General features: G+C 40.5%; 1 protein-coding gene across 1 annotated transcript in view; it reads left to right on the top strand.

The window, feature by feature from the left end:
• Nucleotides 1–23,396, top strand: part of BAIAP2L1 (BAR/IMD domain containing adaptor protein 2 like 1) — a 35,447-nt gene that overhangs the window by 11,007 nt on the left and 1,044 nt on the right. The window contains exons 3-13 of the mRNA XM_038151197.1: nucleotides 298–384; nucleotides 14,846–14,907; nucleotides 15,003–15,074; nucleotides 15,406–15,543; nucleotides 16,581–16,733; nucleotides 17,208–17,375; nucleotides 18,091–18,238; nucleotides 19,329–19,536; nucleotides 19,822–19,899; nucleotides 20,238–20,403; nucleotides 23,275–23,315. Coding sequence (XP_038007125.1) covers nucleotides 298–384; nucleotides 14,846–14,907; nucleotides 15,003–15,074; nucleotides 15,406–15,543; nucleotides 16,581–16,733; nucleotides 17,208–17,375; nucleotides 18,091–18,238; nucleotides 19,329–19,536; nucleotides 19,822–19,899; nucleotides 20,238–20,403; nucleotides 23,275–23,315 — 1,321 coding nt within the window. The remainder of the gene's footprint in view (nucleotides 1–297; nucleotides 385–14,845; nucleotides 14,908–15,002; nucleotides 15,075–15,405; nucleotides 15,544–16,580; nucleotides 16,734–17,207; nucleotides 17,376–18,090; nucleotides 18,239–19,328; nucleotides 19,537–19,821; nucleotides 19,900–20,237; nucleotides 20,404–23,274; nucleotides 23,316–23,396) is intronic.

Genomic DNA, 23,396 nt, shown 5'->3' with positions numbered 1-23,396 from the left:
GGCTGAGCCTTCCCACTAGCTGCTGGTTGCCTCTGGGTGTGCAGGGAGGTTAGAGCTAAATAACAGGCTGAAACTTCATTAATGTGTTCCGCAGTCCTGTCTTTGTTTCCTGGTTTCACAGACCAGCAGGGAGCACAGGGACTTTGGTAACTTTCTCTGACAGGAATTCCTCCTTGCCATATACCCCTCTCTTACTCTGTGCTCTGGATGACAAGACTTCATAGGATCATACATTAATAAAAATTGAAGATATTTTGATTTTTTTTTAACAGTTGTGTTTTTTTCACTCACCCCCAGTTATGGTAGTGGCTGGAAGAGCATATTATGATAGCCTTGCAAAGATTGGGGACATATCAGCGGATTCTCCAGTTTCTAAAGAATTAGGTAAGTGGAAACTCATTTTTTAAATTACTCCAAAGTATAACTTTTATTTTTGCTTTCCTGCTGGCAGCTCACAGAACAAATGTGAAGTAGATAAGGATCAGTTAAAGTATGTTCTACTTTTATATAACACAGATGGAAGGGATTAGATGCCTTTAAGGCATATTATTTCTCAAGACACAATGTTTTGACAAATTTAGTTCTTTTTTCCCTTCTTTGGTGAATATATCTTCATATGCATTCAAAAGCATGTATTTTTAGGCTCATATAATTCTAAATTAAGTAGCAAAAAACATGTATCTTGATTTTTAGCACAGAGGTGAATGTTGAAATACTTTTGCAACAAAATATTGGTATGAGAAGTCCTCATGTAGAACAGCAGTTCTAAACTAAAACAATTTTCTGGTTGAGTGTCATTGTGAAGGGTTCAGTTTTACTTCACTACTTTTGATCAAGTGTATCACTAAAAGATCTCAGGTGCATTTATATTTATTTTCTACTTGAGCTTTTGAAAGAGAAACTTTAGACTCAAAGACAGATTAATTTTACATTAATATAAATCCACTTCAAGGTCCATACTCTCTGAAAATAATTTCTGAATATTTGAAAGATCAGCAGCAGCACTTGACCTTGACAACTTCACTTCTGTAGGCTGAACAGCATAATTGCAGCACTGGGCAAGGGAGTACAAAGTATTTGTGATATTTCTGACAAAAGAAATGTCACTGCAAAGCAAAGAACTGGGACCTATACTGCAAAGAGTAAACATGTGTTTAATGCCTTCATTTGCTGTTTGACAAAAATAACTTGATGATGTGTCTTGCCTCTGAACTTTTGATTTTGGGCAATGTAGGACCCTTCCAGTGATGTAACTTGCATCTCCTCCTGTAACTCACCATAGTTTGTTAATTCAGCTGATTACCATGGATGGGTTTAGCAATTTTTTTTCATATCTCTGGAGAAGTAGAATTGAGGGGACAAAGCCCTGTTGGAAAGTGGGCACTGGTTTCTGTGTGGCTGCTGCATTTTTATGGTTTGCTCTGACAGCACTTGTGGGTGAGCGTTGAGGGCTGGGAGTGGTGGAACAGCAAACAGGGCAGAGCAAACAGTCCCGACAGCAGCGCCTCTGTTTGCTTTGCAGGCTGTTTACAGAAAGCAGAGCTGCTGCTGTCAAACTATAGAACAGTTTAAAAGAAATGGCTGTGCAGAGTCTTATGAAATAGCAGAAAAGGCACAATTACAGTTTTTGCAATGCAGCAGTTGGTCAGATGCATGGAAGCAACTGATCTATGACTTGTCGCTGTGGGACATTGTCTGCTTATTTGGAAATATTATTATTATTGGGTAATCTTCTGCTGACTTCTGAAAATAGCTGGTTTTCCCTGTTATTTGGACAACATGGAATTATGATGGAAAATGTATTTTTGTTTATCTGTGAATTCCATCCTGCAATTACAAATCTTTTTCAAGATAGACCATATTGAGAAAACACGGCCTTCTTCCCTGCTTTCTGTTCACCTTCTGCTTTAACTGTTACTGCAGAAAAATCTATTCTTCTTAAGGCAAACAGCAACTCTGGATTTCTTCCAACACGCTCTCTGATGGAATACTTAATTTAGAGATGAGGAAAGTCAATGAATGCTGGAAAAGGCAGGATAATGTGGTTAGGAGTCTGTGACAGATCATTTGCATTTTCAAGAAAAAGTCTTACAAGTTCTGAAGCTGGGCTACAATATTAGACTATTTACCAAAGAAATATGATACACCCAGGTGTCTCTAAAAGTATCCGCTTGAAAAGAAAAGTATTTACTGTACACTTTGGTGTTCAAACAATATTGCAGTGCATGCTGAGCAGTGTGGGGTGCGTAAGGACAGGTCAGACCTTGCCCATTCTAACTCCAGGGGAGCTGCTGCAGCCCCAGTGCAAATCTCATCCAGGAATTCCTTTAGTCTTGCCAAAAGACAAGTGGTTGACCACTAGCAGCTCTGTCATGCATAATACTTCTGTTATCTCTGCCAAATTAGAGGTGGTTTCACAGTTCAAACCCAAACCTGCTGGGTGACCTAGAGTGTATTCACTGCCAACGTGGTGTAAAGATTGGTATCAAACCACAGCCAATCCTTCCTCCCCACAAGGAAACACACAACATGGGCTTCTGAGATGAGACAGGAAAAGGGACACCAGTCCCACAGCAGGGGCCAAACAGAAACAGAATAGAAATAAAGGAGATTTTTTTGAAGCAGAGGGTGGAAAGCAGAGAGGCTGGAGAAGTCATGGGGGAAAAAATCAAGTAAAAATGCCAGAAATCCTTTCTTCTGTTGAATGAGATTGGAGCAGAAGAGGGAAATGAGAAGAAAAAGGAAATCTGGATATTCCAGCTGATTCAGAGCTTTTGTACTAAGTATCTCTATCTTTCAAGTCTGGTTGAAGCACTTTGCATTATTTTAATACAGAATAATTTAGGCAAATTGAGGAAGTAGAAGAATGTACTGCAGTCATAACACAATCCTTATGAATAAGGGATGAGTTGATTGAGTCAACATTCTTTCTAATTTTGTATTTCCCTAAATTTCTGAGCTTGCAGTCCCTCAGACTTGGCTATGAGCATTAAAAGAACAGAATCTGAATTAATGTGCTTCAAGCTATTATACAATATGGAATTTGCATACCTCTTGTCCTAGGCACCTTTTGGAAATCCCTCTAGGAACAAAAGATAGAAAACAAGAAATTGCATGTTTAAAAATGTTAAGATTTCATACTATTCAAATTTCAGCATACCACACCAGCACAAAATGCTGTGTTTCAATATTGCTGTAAAACCAATTTCACACAGACACTTTACCGTGGTGTTAAAATAGTAACTTTCACGTGTTGCTGATTGCTTTTGTCTTGCCCAAAACACAAAGGCTTGTCAGGCTTTGTCATGTCGATTTTTAGTGCTTATAATGTAAATAAAATCTCCTCTAGTAACACGGGCTGTCTCTGTAGGCTTCACTGGCACAAGGAATTGGGGAGTTATTTCCTGCTTGCCTGTGGAATTCTGCTTCTCATACCTTCCCAACTATCTTCTCCAGCACCTGCCAGTTATTGTAGCTACATCTCATTTTATATTGTGGGTGTAAAGTCCCACTCAGTTTGTTGTGTAGCAACGGTATCTACAGCAGTCACCCACAATTACATTATGGAGCTGTACCCAGAGCTTGTTGCTCAAGAGTTAAGGAGCGCAAACTATTAATTGCTTGTCCAAATAGAAGAAGAAAGAAAAATATTACGTTGCATGGTTGTGATCAATAGAACTAAATTGCAGAAGATCAGTATGTTAAAAAATAATCAGAGGAGACAAAAGTCTCTCCTAATCTAACCAAGACTGATAATTTATTTAAAGATTACTCTGGTTTACAGGCTTGTTTATAATAGTTGCATTGTGTTAAAACTTAATTGGAAACAGGTATGCAAGAGCTTATGCTCATCTGCAGTCTAAAATGTAAGAATTTGGGAAAATTTGGGTTCCTTTCAGAAGAATTCAGAAGAATTTGGTTAAAAACCACTACAAATGATCTAGAGAAGCAAGTATTGAAGTAAAAGATTGCTCTTTGCTGTAGCAGTCACAAGATAGAGAGAGGAGGGGAGAAAACCCCAAAACTTCTCATGGTGCACAGAGAAATTCTTTCCTGCCAGAGGGTGAGCCCTGAACTTAATGTTCCTATTAATGTTCCTCTCAAGCACAAAAGAACAGACTGTTCTTCAGGTGAAAAGACAGCATTTGAACACATTCACAAAACACTTTTGCCTGTCAAGTGGTGTAATTTTAGAAGTCTCCATAAGTTTGTCCACAACTGTCAAGTTGTGTCACTCTCCCTAGTGAGAAAACCAAGCAGAAAAAGAGAAAATCCCATGGTTTAGGATGAATGATGCTAGCTCAGCTTCCACTAAAATAAAAAGGGGAGGGAGGAGAGATGCTGGCTTACTTTAACACATATACATTGACCCTGTCAGCTGGAATCCTGTTTCACTTGGAAAGATGACACCGTGCACTCTTCCCTTCTCCAGCTCATTTCAGCTGGAGAGGAGAGATCTGACATCCTGTCCACCTCACTGCATCCATGCCATCCCTGTATCCCAGTGTGCTGCCTCTGGAATGGATTGTGTTGGGCAGAAAGGAGAGTGAAGTGTGCCAGCAACTGCAGAACCTTTAGCACCTCATCTGGTGGAAACTTCTGGGAAAGCAGCTTAGAGGCTGCAGTTCAAGTAGTTAGAATCAGGCCAGCTTTTCCTATGGAGCATTAATAAAAGAGTATTCTGCTATATTTATAATGGAATTTCATATGAAGAAGCCACTCCATTCCTGTGCTATAAAAGGAAACTACACAGAGAGCTGTCTTGAAAGGGAAATAGAAAGTATTTGTAGGACTTTACAGGAATAAGTTTTGTATCTTCCAGTTATACAGTAACATTCCAGGCTTGTGCTATACAAACCTCCAGTCTGCTAAAAGAAAGGTGGAAGGAGTCTTGAGTGTAAGTTCTGTAATATTTCCCTGCTGGAATATAAACCAGAAACGATGCATTCAAGAAGCACAGTGAACAAGAGCTGGGTTGTTACTGAACATAAAGAATGTGTCTAGAAACGGATACTGCAGTTTGTTCTTACAGAACTACCCAAAAAAGTGTGTTCTGTATACAACTATATTGTTGTAGATTTTGTTATGAAGACTTCCAGATAAGTAACACATTTTCAGGTTCTAGAAATGGCTGATGGGAGGAAGCAGAATATGAAAATACTCAAGGCCTTTGGTAAAGATGGCAGTAGTAGCACAGCAAAGAAAGAAGACAGATATTCATAGGATTTCAGTGACATTTTTCCAGCTATTTTTTCATGTTAAGTTAGATAATAGGCTACATTTTTCAATCAGTTTTAAGGTTTTATTCCCCACCTGCCCCAGTCTTACTGCACCTTATAAACCAAAGCTGATTCTCTGGGTTTTAGTCAGTGATAAGATGGGGTAACACTCCTGCAGCCCTGACCTGCCCAGGGTGGTTGTGTGATGCAGTTGGTGGTGCTGGCACCAGGATTGGTGTCTGGGCAGCTGCAGCTGGAAGAGCACCTGCCTGTGTGCCCTGGCTCTGGGCTTCAGCTCAGAAAGCCCTAATGATGCTCGGGAGCACACACCCTCCAGGGAAAAATGCATATTCAAAATACCTGCATTGAGTGAGACTTGAGATCTTCCTGCTGTGCCTCAGAGGCCTGAGGAGATAGTAAAGGGACTCCTTAAAGCATTTCTCACTGTGCTGGAACACTGAGCCTCACACACATCCTTCATCCTGCAGTGGAGCCCTGGGCAGGATGCCCTGCACCTCACCTGTGTGTCCATGCCATGTTTCCTGGGTTGTGGCCAGGTGTGGCTAGCCCAGAGGGACTCCAGGTGTGTTCTCCCCCAGCCTGAACCCCCCAAACCCAGCTCCATCACCGGGGGCTCCTTTGGAGCAGGAGGTTGTTCTCTCTCACATCTCTAAGCTCAGGATGCTGAGCAATCCCAGCCTTTCCTCACCACCAGCCCCAGGTGAAATAAGCCTGTGTCAAGAAAATGTACTTCTTGTGCTCTCAGTGAGAGGAAAAATGGAAAGTAAATGACAACTTTGTGAGGAAAATAACGTCATATTTGTAACTAGCTTGTAAATCCTTTAGTGAAAGGATATATTTAGTCTGTACAGTCAGCTCTTCCTGCTGAATTATTTCTCAACAAAAAAAATAATTCTGTATCCATTGTAGATGTCACTAACAGTCCCATGGGGCAGGGCAGGGAACCTAAACCAATTGTCTTGGACTTCTGAGTAAGAGAATTTTATCAAAACTTTTGACTCAATTTAGATATGGGGTTTTTTGGTTTGGGGTTTTTTTTGGTCACTGCTAAGACTGAAACTCAGTGGCAGTTCCAAACTCTGTAATGAAAGTTGCAGTGATTCCTTGTGGCTCATTGCATTTCACGTAACATTTATAATGATGACTTAAATATTTACCCTCTCTGCTACTGGAAACCCATAAAAACGCCAGTTTTTGCTGGTTAGCATGATCTGTTTGTTCCATCCCTGCTGTTAAACAGGGATTAGCTCTCTTGTATGATCTTCCTTAACTAATCTGCCTCAAACCAGCAGGGTTTCATCCAGGCAAGTTCAGGCTTGTGGCTCTATTGTAACTTATTTTCTTTTCACCTGACTTGTGTGAAGATTACCAGTCACTGCACCCCACTGCAGCTCAGGCATGAAAAGCTGAGGTATACAGGGCTTCCAAGGCCCTGTGAAAGACGAGTCTCTGACATACAAACCTTAATATATTGTGGGTTTATATGTTTAGGTAAAAAAATAAATAATAACAAAAATGCCTGCAGCAGACTTCATATATATTAGTAATGGAGTAACAGGTGGAAAAACAAGTTTGTAATTTTTCATGCATTATTTACATGGCATATACTTTTCCTTTTTCTTTTTTTAACATTAAAAATTAGTTTCTGTGCTTACCGATCATCTGAGACAAGCTGAATGTTTCATGTTGGCTATCATCTGTTCAATGATATAGTATGTTTAAAAAAATTCTAATCTCTGAATCTTTTTGACTAAGAGATCAAAACATCTTGTGAGAAATGGGAGAACTAGACTGCAGACTGAACTTTGCTGAATCTGCAGTAAAGTCACATTCCTCTTTAGGATACAATGTGAGCTAATGTTTTTGTTCCATTTAAAACAGGAAAATAGGAGCATCACCCCAAGAACAAACTCTGAGTAACTGGAAATCGAAATGGTCTTGTTAATCTCATAAGTATTCATTCTTGTCTAGCCTTATGTGGGAATAAGTCATGGACTAGCAGTTCATTGCCCACTTTATAGCAAGGTATGAACTGTGTGGTCCTTTCTAAAGTCACCTGTGTCCAGCTGAAAGAATTTGGCATTAATTTTAGTCTTGGTAAAGTATATTTAAAAAGCAACTTGATCCTTGGGTTTAACTGAATATGGCTTATAAACAGGAATTGACTTTCTAAGGTATAAAGAGTTGAGCAGTATTCTGTCTCTTTTAATATTCAAATATCCCAAAGCTTTAAAGAAAAAAAATCATTTTAATTCAAGTAAATAAAATTCTGTCTCCTATACTGGGGAAGTCCTTTGTTATGTGGTCCTAAACTACTTCACATGATCATCAATGAAGTTTTAGGACAAGAAAAGGATGGCTATATATAGTTCTGAGTCTGGGGTACAAAAGGAAATGATATCATAAGAGGTGCTAGGCTACTAGAATAGAAGTGAACTGTGCTCCATCCCTTCATTGTTTGCCTAATTATGAAATGGGAAAAGGATCTTTGAATAAGAGGATTCTTTGATTCTATTTGCCATGCTGAGAGCAATGTGTACCCTAATGACAGGGAAGTGCTCAAGAGAGCACTGCCAAGTATGTGTCAGTGAGAAACAGACAGGCACTTGTATGGGGAGGTTATATATGTACAGCAGACGTGTTCATGGCAAAATAAAGCTAATATTTGGGAAGGACAGAACTTAGTGTACAGCATTTGCTGTAAAAGTAAAATGCTGAAAGTCCCCTTTGGTCCTACAGATGCATCTTGTGCCTAGAAAGTTCTCTGTGCTGGGTAAAGCAGCTGTGGACTCCTAGCCAAGTGTGTTGGCTGTGATATAACTGGAAAGAATTAATTTGACTGGATAAAAACAGAGGCTGAAGTTTTAGGCTGTTTTGGATTGCATCATTTGGGGTTTTTTTTTTCACATGAATCAGATTAAAATTTGATTGTGGTCAAAGACACTTAGGAAGTCAGCATGGGCCAGAATACATTTTTCAGGAGCACAGCAGTGAAGTCCTGTGGGAAGGAGCAAGTGGAGCACTGGGAGTTCATCAGTTCAAACACCACCAGTGCCAAATTAGCAACAGTGTCCTGCACAATCTTATTTATTGCTTACTGCTTTTGTCTGGACGTGGAGGCAAGATACACAGACTACTTAGGCTTCTTGCAGGACTGTTTATCTCTTCTGTATCAATGAGACTGGGAAGTAATTACTTAGTTCCCTTAACCCTTAATCTGTTTTAAATTAACTAACTTATTTGCTTGTTATATCTCATAAACATTTGTGTTGTTCACAGCCTTAATGAGAACTCTGCATATTTTAAAATTAATCTCAGAATGCCATTTAGAATGTGAAGTTCTCCTTACTTCTATTTTTATTTTATTTACAGATTTTATTTATGTATTGCTCTAGCTGCCTCAGGGTATTATAGCTAGCACATAGAGTGGACTTAAAATACTAACTATGCTTTAAAATCTTTTATACTTATATACTTACTTATACTTTTAACTATACTTTAAAATCTCTTCCCCTTTTCCTGATTATTCTTTTTTTTTTCTCCTCCCCTTCACCTTCTGCAGTCACCTTCACAAAATGGCACTGGATGGTCATGTGTCAGTGCCATTTTGTAAAGTGAATTACAGGGAGATTCACTCCTGAATTCCTATTGCATGTTCGCTCATGCAGTGAGGAAAGGCAGACTTGACCTAGTCCTGTTGATTTATGTGCATATTGCTATTAATTCTACAGATGGGGGGAGTGTGTTAAAGCATTCTGGACAAATTGTATCAGAAGAAAAGTGCAGTTAGAGATGGGCAAGTTTTGCATTATTTTATCCTTCTTTATGATTTTCTTCCTTCATATTAAATTCCATTAAACCTTTTGGTTTCATTAAAGCCTCTTGTGCACAATTAAGTCCTTCCTATCATAGAATGATAAATTTAACATGTTTGAAGCTTGGCAGATGTTTTGTTCAATCATATGTATTTGTTACACTGTATTCCTTTGAAACTTCCTATTTTACTACCTCCTGGGGGCTACTGTTTTCAAGGGACTTTGTTTCTAACTTTCCCATGTCATAAATGCCTTTTTTCTGGGCAGAGGGTGACCTGCAGAAAAGAGCATCTTGCCAGCAGTAGCATCTGATACACACTTGGACTGTGCTGTCTCCATGTGCAGCTTTGACTCAGCCTTTCATTCTCTTGTTTAATAGAAATAATTATGTGGCTTCATCTCTAAGTCACAAAGTGAATCAACCTGCCCTGCATACAAAACAGGACAACAGGAGGTAAAGGAGTGATATAATTAAGAATTTTGCCTCTTCCCAGACATCTAAAAAAGTCTCACTATTAAGAGACTTGATTTTTTTCAACAGCAACCTCCTCTAAATAAAAATAGAATTATATTTCAAGTAAGCTGATGTAATTAATAATTTTATTGATTCTAATGTAGCTATTTGGTATTTAAAAGTTTAAGTGATTTTATAGGTAGCTGTTGATACTTGTTTCTATGACAGAACTCTATTGATTGAGTTCCATTTTTGCTTCTAACTTGAACAAATTCTTTTAGACTTCACAAGAACAGTCAACACAAGGTGAAAAGGTAAATAACCTGAACAATCAGCCAGTGCAAACACTGAGGTTGAAGTGTAACCTGCAGAAGTCCTGGCCTTACAATGAGTATTTCTGAGGGAAATTGCTTCCTTGGTTTTCATCTCCTGGGCAAGACAGCCTTTCAAGGATTTTTTTCTTGCTCAGGGGATGCTGTGGATGGAGAGATGACTGTTGCATCTTTTGGACTCAGTTGTTTTGGGGTTTTTTGTAACAAATCCAACATCATTAATGAAATTCTAGTCTGTATTACTTTCTCAATAGAAAATATAGATGCAACCCACATCCTTGGTTAAGCCTAAAAATATTCCACAAATTCCTGAAGTTTCAGCTTAAAAGATCTTTCTATGGGTGCACTGAATCTAACTGAAACTGAAATAAATTTACCATGGAACCAATACTGCCCATGGTCCTATATCAGATGATAGCTGTATTATGACACAGTTTCAAGAACTGTATATGAGGAATGTTTGTTTAATTTTTAAGTCATTTAAGATACTTGAGATGTTCTCCCAAAATCCTTTTCTGAAAGAGATTGATGTTTCTCTTCCCTACAGTGCACCTCTAAGGTAACAGCAAAGTATCAGGGCAAGTATCTGTGAACATCTACAACTACTTTTTTGTTTTCTAAAACAAAGTGGGAATATTTAATGTACACCTACTTCATTCAATCACAAAGATTTCATGTTCAGGGTGTGGGAAGATGGAAAGCAGAGAAGAAGTATCATTGAAAGACAAGTATTTTAGTAGTTATGTTTATCATCAAGACCAGGGTTTTGGGTTTCTTAATTAATTGCATAATGTGATGTCTAAAACTGGTTAAAGTTGACAGGATGGCTGCCACAAATTGGACTTTAGTGGCCTGGTGTCACGTGCTCTGTTCTGTTGTTTTGTTTGATAGGTTTGGGGGGTTGCCAATAAATGATGACGGGGTTAATATTTGGTTTTCAGGTATTATGAGCACTCATATATAGAATCTAATCATGAGCAGCTTTAATATAGAGCAGAATATTTTAATTGATGTGAGAAATACATGTTTGTCTTCACCTTAAGTAGTTTTCTGTGCCTTTTTGCAAGAGCCTGGCCTTAGGTTATGCTGCCATTAATCCAGAGTAATCCACTGTCTTTCTTAGAGCTATTCTATAATTCACTGTGCTGATTAAATGTCAAATATCATATTGAAGTTGTTCCATTTCCATTCTACTTGGACACTGTTCTGTGTAGGCTAGAGGTTATTTTGGCTCTCCTGAATTAGTCTTCTACAAAAACTTATATAAATTAATTCTTCTTATATAAATTAATTCAGGAGAACACCATCTAAATGTGACTAACCCATTATCTTAAACTGGCAATAAAGAAATATGATATATGTTCACTGCAAAAATGCTCTCTATTTATTCAAAGTGCAGAATCTGATCTATAATTTAAATCTTAATAGATCAGGGTGTGGTTACTGTGGATGGGTTCTTTTCATGTTTAGAATCAACATTTTGAACAGAAATGGGTGAGCCAGTACACGCAGTGCCTGTGGATTCCTGGTGGCAGGGAGGAGATCCCAGAATAAAGTATATATATGTATACATCAAGTATAAATATGACTTTTGACTGATGCACAGACCAGGAAGTCTCTGGTTGAGAGCAAAAGAAAATGCAATTAGGGACAGAGTCACTGACAACTGAGCACAGTGTTTAAAAAGTGCTCCAGAACACTGAAATAAACCTGACAAATAACCCAGCACAAACCATTTAGAAGGAAGTGCAGCTTTCAAAGTTCTCTCCAGGACATGTTTTGGAGTATTTTTCTGTAACAGAGGTGAAAAAGCCCCTTTCCAGGAGAGCACTCAAAGCCAAAAGGCTGCAGACAGAGATGGCCCCTTGCGTGCTCAGGTTTTCCATTGTGCCACTGCAGGAGAAGGCAACGCAGGCAGGGTGACAGGGAGGGGGACAGGGAGGGTGGCAGGGTGGCAGCCCCGAGCTGAATCAATGCCCCGCCCTGTCGGGTGTCTGTCTGTGCTGGAATGCAGGCCTGGCCAAGGATTAGCTCAGTGCTCTGCCTTGGCAGCTCCGAGTGGGGATTTTACACAGAGGGGGAATAAGTTTGTTTTAAAAGCCCAGAAATCTCTAAGGGTAATTACTTTGAGGGCCATTCCATTCTCTCCCTGAATTTCTGTAACTTCCCAAACAGCTCTCTAGTCTGTGATGTAAAACCAAACAAACTTTGTCACTTTGTTTGTATTTCTTGATAATTTTTCCTGCTTTCTTTTATCAACATTTTCCTTTTTAAGTTGTAGATAAGTATTCGCAAAACTCTTCTAACTTTAAAAGCCCATTACAGTCTAAAATGTGTCTTTTGAGTTGAGTTGGTGAAACAGGAACAGTAGGAACCAAAGTGCATTCACTTCTGGAGCCATAAAATAACACTGCTCACCTCCGTTACTTTGAGTGTTTGTGTAACTAATTGTATTTACCTTTCTATTGCATGGGAGTAACTAATTACTATAGCACCTCTTACTTCTCATAGTATTTCTATTGCTGTAGTTACCAGCAACTTTAAATATGAACAAAAAAACCACAGCACTCTGGGGGCTGTACAGAACTCAGAAAAACTATATATATATATTTTTTTTTAAAAAAAGCACTCCTGTGTCTCTGTGACTGTGAATTCCTTGCTAGTCAAGGGGCTGTCTGTTCTCACTGCATTCCAGTTCTTTCCTCTAAGTGTCCTGCAGTCAGTTGTGCAAAGAGAGGGAGGGGTGGGCACTGGAGCAGGACGAGGGATTCCTGAAAAGCCAGGAGAGACTCATGTGTTTCCTCCTGTACCAACTGATGTTTCCCCATAAACAACAAAGCAGACCCACATTTTTTAAGATTTAGTTGAAAATCTGCTGTGTCGTGCTGCTTCACAAGAGATGTGGTTCTCATTTCAAAGAAAGTAAGATTTTGATATGATGTAACTGGAGAATGACAAATTAGAAGGGAGAAAGGTGGTAAACATCCATGGACATGGGGATGCTTCTGCCTGAGAAGGTCACCAAGTCACCAGCCTGCTCTCTGGGGAGATGGGCTTGGATGTCTGTGCAGATGATAAGGAAGATGAGAAGGTTCTCATTAAGAGTTCTGTCATTCATTTATTGAGCCAATTTTTTAAATTATTGGCATCTTTTGGGAGCTTTTCTGAACAGCTGAATGATCTGAAGCATTGTGGGATGATAAGTTTTTGCTCAGGGATTCTCAAAGAATATGGATGGTTGAAAACAAAATTCATACAGCGGCATGTTGAGCATTTAATGCATCCTTTCTATTTTAGCTCAAAAAAAGGAAACTAGAATTGCATAAGATGGCAAATAGGAGGGACACACGGTCCCATGCAGTGACTGCCAGTGATGTGCAGGAATTACAGAACTGTGGTCACCCTGCCTGTGCATGAGGACAGCACAACTGCAGGTACCTGTGGCAAATCCAGGTGGGACAGCTGCAAGGGTGATTGAGGGGTACAAGGATCCCTGGAGGAGGTGTGCCAGGGAACCAGCCATCAAACTGAACCTGCCAGTCCTGCCATGCAAATGGAGCACCAGGAAAACACACCTCCAGTCAAGGCTTCCACGTGTAACTCAGTCTGTGGATCTGACCGTGGTCCCGCAGTTCCAGTTCTGGCAGCAGCCCCTGGTCAGGAGCTGGCAGCGGCGGCTGCTCCGATTTGGGTGCAGCCAAACTGGGCCCTTCCCACTGCTCTCCTCAGCAGTGCTGCCACCTCCCAGACGGGGCTGGCACTCTCTGTGTGCCCGTGCCAGGGCAGGGAAGGGCGTGGGGCTGACGTGGCCGTGAGCTGCAGGCAGGGTGATGTGGCTGGCCGCAGGCAGGGCAGCCCCAGCCCGCAGCTCGCACTGCTCTGCACGTACAGCCGCACCCAAAGATGCAGGGATGTTCCCTCTGTATCCTGCTGAAGCAGTGGAGGGATGTTCCCTCTGTATCCTCCTGAAGCGATGCAGGGATGTTCCCTCTGTATCCTGCTGAAGCGATGGAGGGATGCTCCCTCTGTATCCTGCTGAAGCGATGCAGGGATGTTCCCTCTGTGTCCTGCTGAAGCGATGCAGGGATGTTCCCTCTGTGTCCTGCTGAAGCGATGGAGGGATGTTCCCTCTGTGTCCTGCTGAAGCGATGCAGGGATGTTCCCTCTGTATCCTCCTGAAGCGATGCAGGGATGTTCCCTCTGTGTCCTGCTGAAGCGATGCAGGGATGTTCCCTCTGTGTCCTGCTGAAGCGATGCAGGGATGTTCCCTCTGTGTCCTCCTGAAGCGATGGAGGGATGTTCCCTCTGTATCCTCCTGAAGCAATGGAGGGATGTTCCCTCTGTATCCTGCTGAAGCAAAATGGAACAGTTCAGCTTTCAGCTGCTCACGGTCCTGCCTGGGCTGGATAAGTTCGTGCTGGAAGGCAGCTGAGCAGAATGGATATTCGGGCTCTGTTGAGAGGATGCTGAGGAATCTGCTTTGCCTTGGCTGTTGGTTAATGCAGCACAGGTGGGAATTCCTGTGTGGATCAGGTCTGTTTTAGCAGGTGTGCAGTGAGGGAACTGAAAGGTTGCTTTGTTGACTCTGAAGGTGCAGTAACTTAATAAACATTGAAGTTTAGCTTTCAGACTATGAAATGGATAGCAGCTATTTGGGTACTAACAACTTGTGTGCTATTCTCTGACTTGGCAGGAAAAGAGGCTCTTAACTAAACCAGCAGGAGCTGCTCTGGAGAGAAGGGAATATTTCCTGGCACTCCAGGGCCCTTTTGCATAACAATGCATGACTAGTTATTCTTCTATCACTGATGAACGGCTTGGTTTGTCTGTGGCCAGAGTGAATTATTCATTTCAGCTGCTGCGATGAGCAACAGCAAATTTCCTACCCCTCTTAAATATAACCATTAATGAGTATATTAGTTAAATGTATTTTATTACTGCTCTTTGTTAACTAACTTCAGAAGTCTAAGAAAGAAACCAATATAGTTGTGTGTTTATCAACAGGCCAAGTTCTGGTAGAAATCTCAAGAACACACAAGAAACTTAATGACAGTCTAGAGGAGAGTGTAAGTTAAATGATTTCTTCTAATTCATTTTGATTATAAAATTATAAATTACTTTTGCCAATTTTTAATAACCCTTAATTCATTTGTTTTTAAAGTTCAAAAAATTTCATAAAGAAATTATATCTGAACTGGAGAAGAAAACAGACCTGGATGTAAAATATATGACTGTAAGTACATTCAATTCTAAAACTCCTCTTTTATTTGTCTATTGCTAATCAAAGAATTTTTTTAGATGTTGTTTCCCAAGATTTAATTAATTGATACAAACTTTAATAGAAATGCACTTTATATATATAAAGATAGCCAAGATTTTCATGCTTAATTTAAGTCAAAAAGGGAACCCCTGTATGACTTCATAGCTCCTTATAAAACTACAGCAGTTGCTGAAGTCATTTGGGGTGTGTGAGCAATCTCAGAGATCACAGTCGTGTTTTTCAGTCCCTTACCCAGATACAAGGCTGAGTGCACTATGAAATTATGTAAATGCTTTGATTGCAGGCAACTTTAAAAAGGTACCAAACTGAACACAGAAGCAAACTGGATTCTTTAGAGAAGTCTCAGGCTGAGCTGAAAAAAATCAGAAGGAAAAGCCAAGGAGCACGAAATGTAACGAAGTATGAGCACAAAGAAATGGAGGTCAGTGCACTGTCTCTTATTTGTTTCTTTCTCTGTCAACAGAAAAAGTTAGTGGTTCCTCAAAGCTGGTGTGTGCTAAAGGCACTCCTAGAGTTCGTACTGGAGCTGCAATTGAGCTCTCACTGCTCACTGTACATATTCAGAAGTTTCTGGTTCCTAGATTTCATCCCTTGACCAATAATTGATCTGTAACTGCACCTTTATGCAGAGCTCTACACAGGGAGCCAGCTAAACTATGCAAATTCAGTAGTAATTTGCTACAGAGTCATTTCCCTAAGTAGGCAGTGCCAGTTTGTGTTATTGCCTTTCCTACTGCCCTTAATCCAGCATTGCCATCTTGAGGTGAAATCTGAAATGGCAAGACACTGAAGAGAAACGGTTTTAAAATTAGTAAATCAGATTCTCATTGTCCTGTGTCTCCTTGAAAATATTTACCATTGAGTTTTTTACTTGCACGACACTTGTACTTTGTGCTAGCCTATATTTGTTTTTCTCCATATCTGTTTTAATTTTCAAAGAAATCTCTGTGTATAACACAGTACAGTAAGTGTAGGTAACAGTAGCTGCTATTTCTTACTGCCTGTCTTTTAACCTGCTTTCATAAGAGTTCAGGTTTTGTGAAGGTTCTGGGTCTGAGTTCAAGGATTAGCATTTAATGAATCCTCATAATCTCAGATAAATATAGTTCAGTCTTTTTAGTAACTCATATCCCCCCCTCCTCATCACAGCTTTGTGTGAATAAATGGAGCTGCAGTGGTGCAGACAAAGGTCCTTAGTCTGATTTGAACACACACACCCCCCTCACAACCCCTAAACAAGCTGTTAATTGCCTGTAGGGACAATATACATTCACCTGATGAGATCAGGGAAGTCAGATCTGGGAAGGGAGAGAGGGACTCAGAACTAGAGCCACCCTATCCCACCCTGCCTTCCCAAAAGCTTTTCTAAGGCTTTTAGAGTTTACTTAACTAATTGGATGCAGCATCAAATAAAACTCAGAGGCTCTATGTGATTCTTTTTTTCCCTTTTCCCCTCAGTATTTGGAAACCGTGAGCTCTCGACAAAGTGATATTCAGAGATTTATTGCAGAAGGCTGCAGAGAAGCTCTCCTTGAAGAGAAAAGAAGGTTCTGTTTCCTGGTTGACAAGCACTGCAGCTTTACCCAGCACATGCACTTCTACCACGTTCAGGTCAGTGCTGTGAGCATAAACAGAAATGAAACTCCTGAAATTCAGGCACACAGTGAAATTCAGGCACACAGGAGTACTGAGTGTTTCCTGCAGCATGTAGACCAGGCTGTCAGAAACAGCTAAGGAGAACTGAAGTGCCAGACAAGTGTTGTGCCCAGTTCACAGAAAATGTTTACAATATGTTATTCTATGAAATGTATTGTAGCAAAAATCAGGGGTTACTGTGAATTTTTTTAAATCATGTATTAAGAAAAAAATACACGGACTGATCAGGTACTTCCAGCATCTGACCCTGCAAAAGAGTTGTTTTTACAACATCTTATTTGTTTCAAAGAGGTATTCCTTAGAAGAATCTTAGGAAATACTTCCATTTTGCTGGTGTAAACATTTTGGTATAATGGCAGTTATCCAGTAGATTTGTGCAATTTTATGACAAAGCCTATCTTTGACAAATACCTTTTAATTTGGATGCAGTGTGCGGACTTCCTAAAATCCAAGCTGCCTGGCTGGGAGGAAATCTGCAGTGATGCCACCAAGGTGCCTGAAAAGGTCAGGATGATGATAGATGAGATCAGGACCCCTGGTTCCACGCCGGTCTCGGGGACGCCGCAGCCCTCGCCCATGGTGAAGAGAAACGCCCTGGTATGCTGCTCCTCGTGGCCATGGGCTCTGCAGGGGCTTCCAGAGGTTCTGCTGGACCTCAGCATGGTGTATCTCAGCTGGAATGTACTGGGCTTGGGTGTGGAACCAAGATCATTAAGCTGCAGCTCTGCTATGGGGAAAATACACAGCAGAGAAGGGAGGAGCACGTGTCCAAGCAAGGCTCAGTTCTCAGCTGGCTGCCCTAGGCTTCTCCTGCAGAACTCAGCCTCAGGACTGCTTTTCTTCCAGCCATTCCATTTCCTACATTCTTGTTCATAAGTAATAGTAGTTACATACCCAGTAGTTCAATGTAAACTTAAGAAAAATGTTATTTTCTATTTTCTTTCCTTCTTCCTTTCATGATTATTAGTTTATTGGAATACAGTAAAATTCTCATTTCTGCTGTTTCGTATGCTGTGTCATCATCAGTTGTTGAATTTCTAAAAGATTAGAGTAAAGGTCTAGACAACAAAAATCTGGAGATCATCATGCTATTTGCAGAAAAAAGGCTGTTGTAGCCTTCCCACTAGCAAGTGTTTATCAAGCCTCTTCCAAACCTTTGTTCAGCAATTCCATAGGAACATGTGGGCTTTATGTCATGTTTAAATGTGTATCCTTCAGGAATATTTAAGCATTGCTCTCTAGAATTTAATCTTGCAAAAAAAGCTATTGCTGTTCCCTCAGTATTGTGATACTGTTGTTTTTGTGGCTCCAGATTGGAAATGATTTTTATCCTCAAGAAAATGCATCCAAAGTGCCCCCAGCTCCCACAGGCAGGGCGTACACGAGCCCTCTCGTGGATATGTTCAACAACCCTGCAACAGCTCCCAAAGCACCTTCTGAAAAACTGAATCACTCAGCAGGTGAGTGTCCCTGCCCTGCAAACTGGGTAAGTGGGAATGACATCCTGCAGTGTTCAAAATTACCTCAGGGCTGCTCTGCCTCTACTGTGATGTGAATTTCAGGATGTATAGAGGAGTAGGAAATGGCCTTTACAAAGGATTTATATCATTTACCTAACGGGAGAGACATGTGTTATGAGAATTGTTTGCAGTAAACTGCAGGTCGGGATAGGTGATTTCCATTTTAATTACTTTGTGTCACTGATTAACCCAACTTAACTGCTCTCATGGCTTGAAATGTTATCAGCAGAAGGCATTCCATGATTTTGAACAGGATACATCTGAGTGTTTCAGTGCCCACAAACACTGACAGTCTCACTCTGGCTTCCTTTAAGGGCATGTAGCAGTGAGGGAGAAATGCACATGGGTCAAAATGCACACACTCTTGTAGTTCTTTTCCTGAATTTAAAATCCTTACAAGATTTGCTTCCCAAGTGCCTAATATATTGATTTTTTATACTTTCTGTGATATGGGAAACAAGTAGGCCTAGACCACAGCATAAGCAATGCAGAACTCTTCAATGTGTAACAGAAATTCCAGCATTTCTTTTACATTTACAATATATTGTACTAGTCAAATAACATACAGTTTTAAGCCCTCCTTTATATTTTTTCTGATAAACATCTGGTGTCCAGAAAGTGCTGAGTATCTGCAAGTCTCCTCAATGCTGAAGCTGAGTACTGAGGCACATTTGAAAGTGTCAGTTGGATTTTATACACAGTTCCATTTTTCACAAGGGAAAATTTTCAAAGGCCTTTTACAGGTGGGATTGTTTAGTACTTTTCATGCCAAAAGAGGAAAGAAGTAGCCAGTTAAAACTCAAAGAACTTTTTCTGCCTGTTGTTTCCACTTTATTATGCTGGGTGTGTGCATATAAAAGCATGTGCAGTTAAGAACTGCATGGTGATAAGAAACACTGTCAGTGAGAGGTGTCCAAGTACAAAGTCTCAGAACTCCATTTTCACTTGAGTTTTCCTTTATCTTTTTCCTCTCAGATTACTAATTGCATTTATTTCTGTGTGTCTAATTTTTTTTTTCTTTTTTTGACAGAGAATTCAGATGATGCCAGTTTATCACGTTCAACTTCTGTTGCCACGGGATTGAATATAATGAAAAGGCAAAAAGTGAAGACAATCTTCCCTCATACTGCTGGAAGCAACAAGACATTGCTCAGCTTTGCCCAGGGGGATACCATCACCCTGCTGGTGGCTGAGGAAAAGGATGGCTGGCTTTATGGGGAGCACGACACAACCAGACTGTAAGATAATCATTACCACCTTGAACATGAAGTATAAGTGTGTCTCAGCAATTATGTTAGCAGACATTGGTAAATGGTTTTCAACCTTTTTTACTGGCTGTCACTGACTAGGGACTTGGGGTCTCCCTCTAAGGAAAAATCCCTGCACATATTTGGTTTTACACACTAATTTGGCATCATCAGAAACTGGTTTCTTCAAAAGTTAAATCTGTTTGCTGACTCTACTGTTGTGTTTTGAAAGATCTTTCCAATTTTATATCATATAAAAGACCTTTCCCTTTACAGAAAAGGATGGTTTCCATCATCATACACCAGACCACTGGATGAATCAGCGGAAGAAAAAGCCTTTGCCCCAGTGCCAAGGTAACATTTTGGGTGGCACTTGCAGAAATGCCCAGATCTTCACTAACATTTATTTAAAATGTTATTTTTGTGCTCACGTTCTTTGAGGTTCAGTAACATGTACTCTCTAATAGTCTGTAGTACAATGCCCTAATTATGGTAAGAATGTGTTTCAATGGTTAGACACAGACCCAAGGAGTGGCTTTAGAAAAGCCTTAACTCTCAGAGTCCCCTGGCTCCAGGACATGCACCATTGTTCACTCCCAGCTCGTGCACTTCTGTGCTTTCCTGGTGCCGAGGAGAAGTGCCAGCTGCATTCTGGCACCTGACAATGGAATTTGTTGGCTTCTGTCTTGCAGCCCTGCACCAATCCGAAGTGTTAGCTCTGTGAACCTCGTGGAGAAAGGGGAAGTTGTCCTCCCACCGCCAGACTACCTGGGGGCTGCACAGACAGACAGACGGATGGAGCCTGCCAAAGGAGCTGCGGTGAAAACGCCGACCGACAGAGCGGAGCAGGCAGGCCCGGTGAGTGCCCGGGGCAGGGAATGGAGGAACAAAATACTGCACCCTGCTTGGATGGACGGGCCCTTAAATGAGGCCCTGGGATCTCCTACCCCACCTGCCTGTGCTTGATCCCAGCCCTTTGACCCGTCTGTCTGCAGGAACATTGGGGTTTTGGGGTTGTGGCATTTCAGTCCAGCCATCCTAACAGCAAGGGAGAATTGTTCAGGGAGATAACTGACAACAGCAGGAGACCTACCCTGCACAGCAAAACTTCTCAGCCATGGAATCTGTTAAACATGAAAAGAAATTCTCACAGAAAGGAGTACAAATCCATCACCTCCAGTGATGTTAGAGCTGTGGGGCACAGGGGACTTAGAGCAGCATAAACTCTGTGATTGCAGCTGTTGCCAGGGGAGAGCTGTTCTAACTCCTGGCTATATTCAGCAAAGCTGCAGCTAAGTGAAAATACATTTTTATGAACAGATAATGTATTACAATGCTGTTATTTCTGCTATTTAAGCAGCATTCCAACTGATTCAAAATGAAGACTAATCAAATTAGGCAATTACAAGCTTTTTTCTTGCCGATTGTTTAAGTAAGTATTTTGCTGATGTGTATGTAAGGGTGATGTTTTTGAGACTTTCTCCAAAAAGCCACTTGAAGCAGAGATCACATTTTGAAGGCAAAAAAACCAAAGTAAATAAAATAAGGTTAGCATTGCTAAAATATGAGACACTGTACCAAAGTGAGATGCAAAGTTCCATTAGTCAGTGCCATGGGAAACTTTAGGAATCAAAGAATAATACAATTGGCTGCCAGTAACTAAAAAATTGTATTATTTATTGGCATGACTAAAATATTTTGTGTCTCAATACAGCATCCAAACAAATTTTTGGTTCACCTGCTGACAGATGTTTTTGCTTTCTAAGTATTCTGGTGAATCCTACAGTAGAAATTGAAGTGGCCTTTATAATCACTTTTGTAATCAAATCACAGACTTGTGTCTAGTTCTTAAAAGAACAGGTCACCTCCTGCCACCTGTCATTTGTAAAATTACTTTGCAAATACAAGAAGTGTGAAAGAAAGCATGAAAGCTGTTGCTGGCTATTTGTGAAGCTCCTCTCAGGTAGAGATATTACTCCATTTCACTATGAGTCATGTTTTGGGATACCTTTTTCTTTTTCCCACCCAATCTAAATATTCCTCCAGAAAAGATTTGCACTTTTTTGGGGAGGCAGAACAGTTTAATATTAGCAAATATATCTGAATCCACATTCAAGTAAGTGAGTTTATTTCTCAGTAATGAACACTGTGGTGTAGGAAGTGTGTAGTTTGTGCTGTGGTGTTTCTGGAACAGTGTTTGCTGTGAGGAATGAAGCTTTTCTGCTGCATAAAATCATTATCAAGAAATACTACCTAAATCCCAGTGTTCAGTTACTTTCAAAACAAATTATCTGGGAACTTCTAAAATTATTCTGAAGACCAGCATCTGTATTTTGACATATTTGTGGCTTTCATTTTTGAATGAAGAAGCCCTGAGCCTCAGTAATGGTGTAATGTCAGAATTGATGGTGGCTCCCTTAGCCTGAGTCTTGCTGTTGACACCTGCAGATCAACGTGGCCTTCAAGTGTGATTATGTCCAAAGCCCTTGGGAGGTGCCAGTCCAGCAGGGAGAGTTCTGTGCCCTGGACCAGGTGACTGACTAAAGAGCTTAAAGAATTACAGAACGTGTGAAATGGTCTCAGGATCCCTGCAGCGTTCTGCTGGGGGCACTCCATTCTCAGGAACAGTCACGTTAAGGGTTGTTTTGGTTTGTGGCATTAGGTCAGGGGGTTTAGGAATAAATTAAGGTTTGTGGACTAACATTCCTGTTGAACCAGAAACTCAAGAGGAATGGCAGATCAGTCAGTTGGCAGAGCTCTAATTAGAGCTGTACAATCTCTTTGGAAGCCAGAATGGAAACTAATAGCTCCTAGGAGTGGAAAACAAATACATCCTTATTGATAATCTAAATTTCTACAGGGAAAGCAAGACCAAAATAAATTAGAACTTCTGGAGTATAGAACAATGACCACTTCTGTTGAGGCACCTCCTAACTCACAGCAGCTGCTGTGACCCCATCTTAGGACAACTGTAGAGGAGAGCTGCTGCACTTGCAACCAAGTGTTTTGTTCCAAAGTCACTATTTGTTTTCATTCTTGCAGAACTTCCATGTCTTTCCTGCTTCCGTGCAAGTCCCCAAGCCCCACATCTCCATAGGCTTTGGCAATAAGCCCAACATTATACTGGGCTGCCTTGGACATTCATACAGGATTTACAGGCGTGTAAAACAGTCTGCTCACTGGGCCTCCTGTGCAGAAGCAGGAAATGATTCAAGGCATCTTATTTTTGTTTCAGAATACCCAGAAAAAATAGCTCAGGATTTTAAGAAGGAGAGATGAGGAATGGTTGTTGACAGTCAAACTGTTCCTGCTGTGCTACACAAGACAGTAATATGCACAACAGTATCAACTATAAAAAAAAAGACTTTAGTAGTTGACATAGTTTTGAGGAGGGTTTGTGTTCAGTAAGATTTAATTCAGGTATGTGTTCATTTTTCTTGAATTTAAGGGTTAATTAGGCCTAATTCTAAGGTCCAAGTCTATTTACAGCTGATGTACTTGAGCAATTTCATTGGAATCACAAGCCAAGCATGAGTTAAGAACCTGCTGAATGAGGTCCTGAAACACAGCGTGCCTGCACTGGAAAGCCTGACAGGTTTTGGTTCAGCAACTGAAATTTGAAGTATTAAAACCAAACTGGCCATACACAGGGTCTCTTCCTTAGCAGGACAGCAAGATCACCTGTAGCACATTTCTACAAATTCATGTGAATGTTCTTTTTTTTTACAGAAACCTGACATGAATGGCATTATAAAACCACCTTTTCTAAGGTAAAATAGTTTTACACTGATTTTGTTGTGTTTTTACATTAGCTTATTTTACTTTATTGATTATAAGGGGAAATAAGTGTG

The sequence above is a fragment of the Motacilla alba genome, chromosome 14 (genome assembly GCF_015832195.1).
Source record: "Motacilla alba alba isolate MOTALB_02 chromosome 14, Motacilla_alba_V1.0_pri, whole genome shotgun sequence".
Taxonomy (NCBI): Eukaryota; Metazoa; Chordata; class Aves; order Passeriformes; family Motacillidae; genus Motacilla; species Motacilla alba.
Note: the sequence above shows the minus strand (reverse complement) of the source record. Positions and strands in the feature narration are given on the sequence as shown.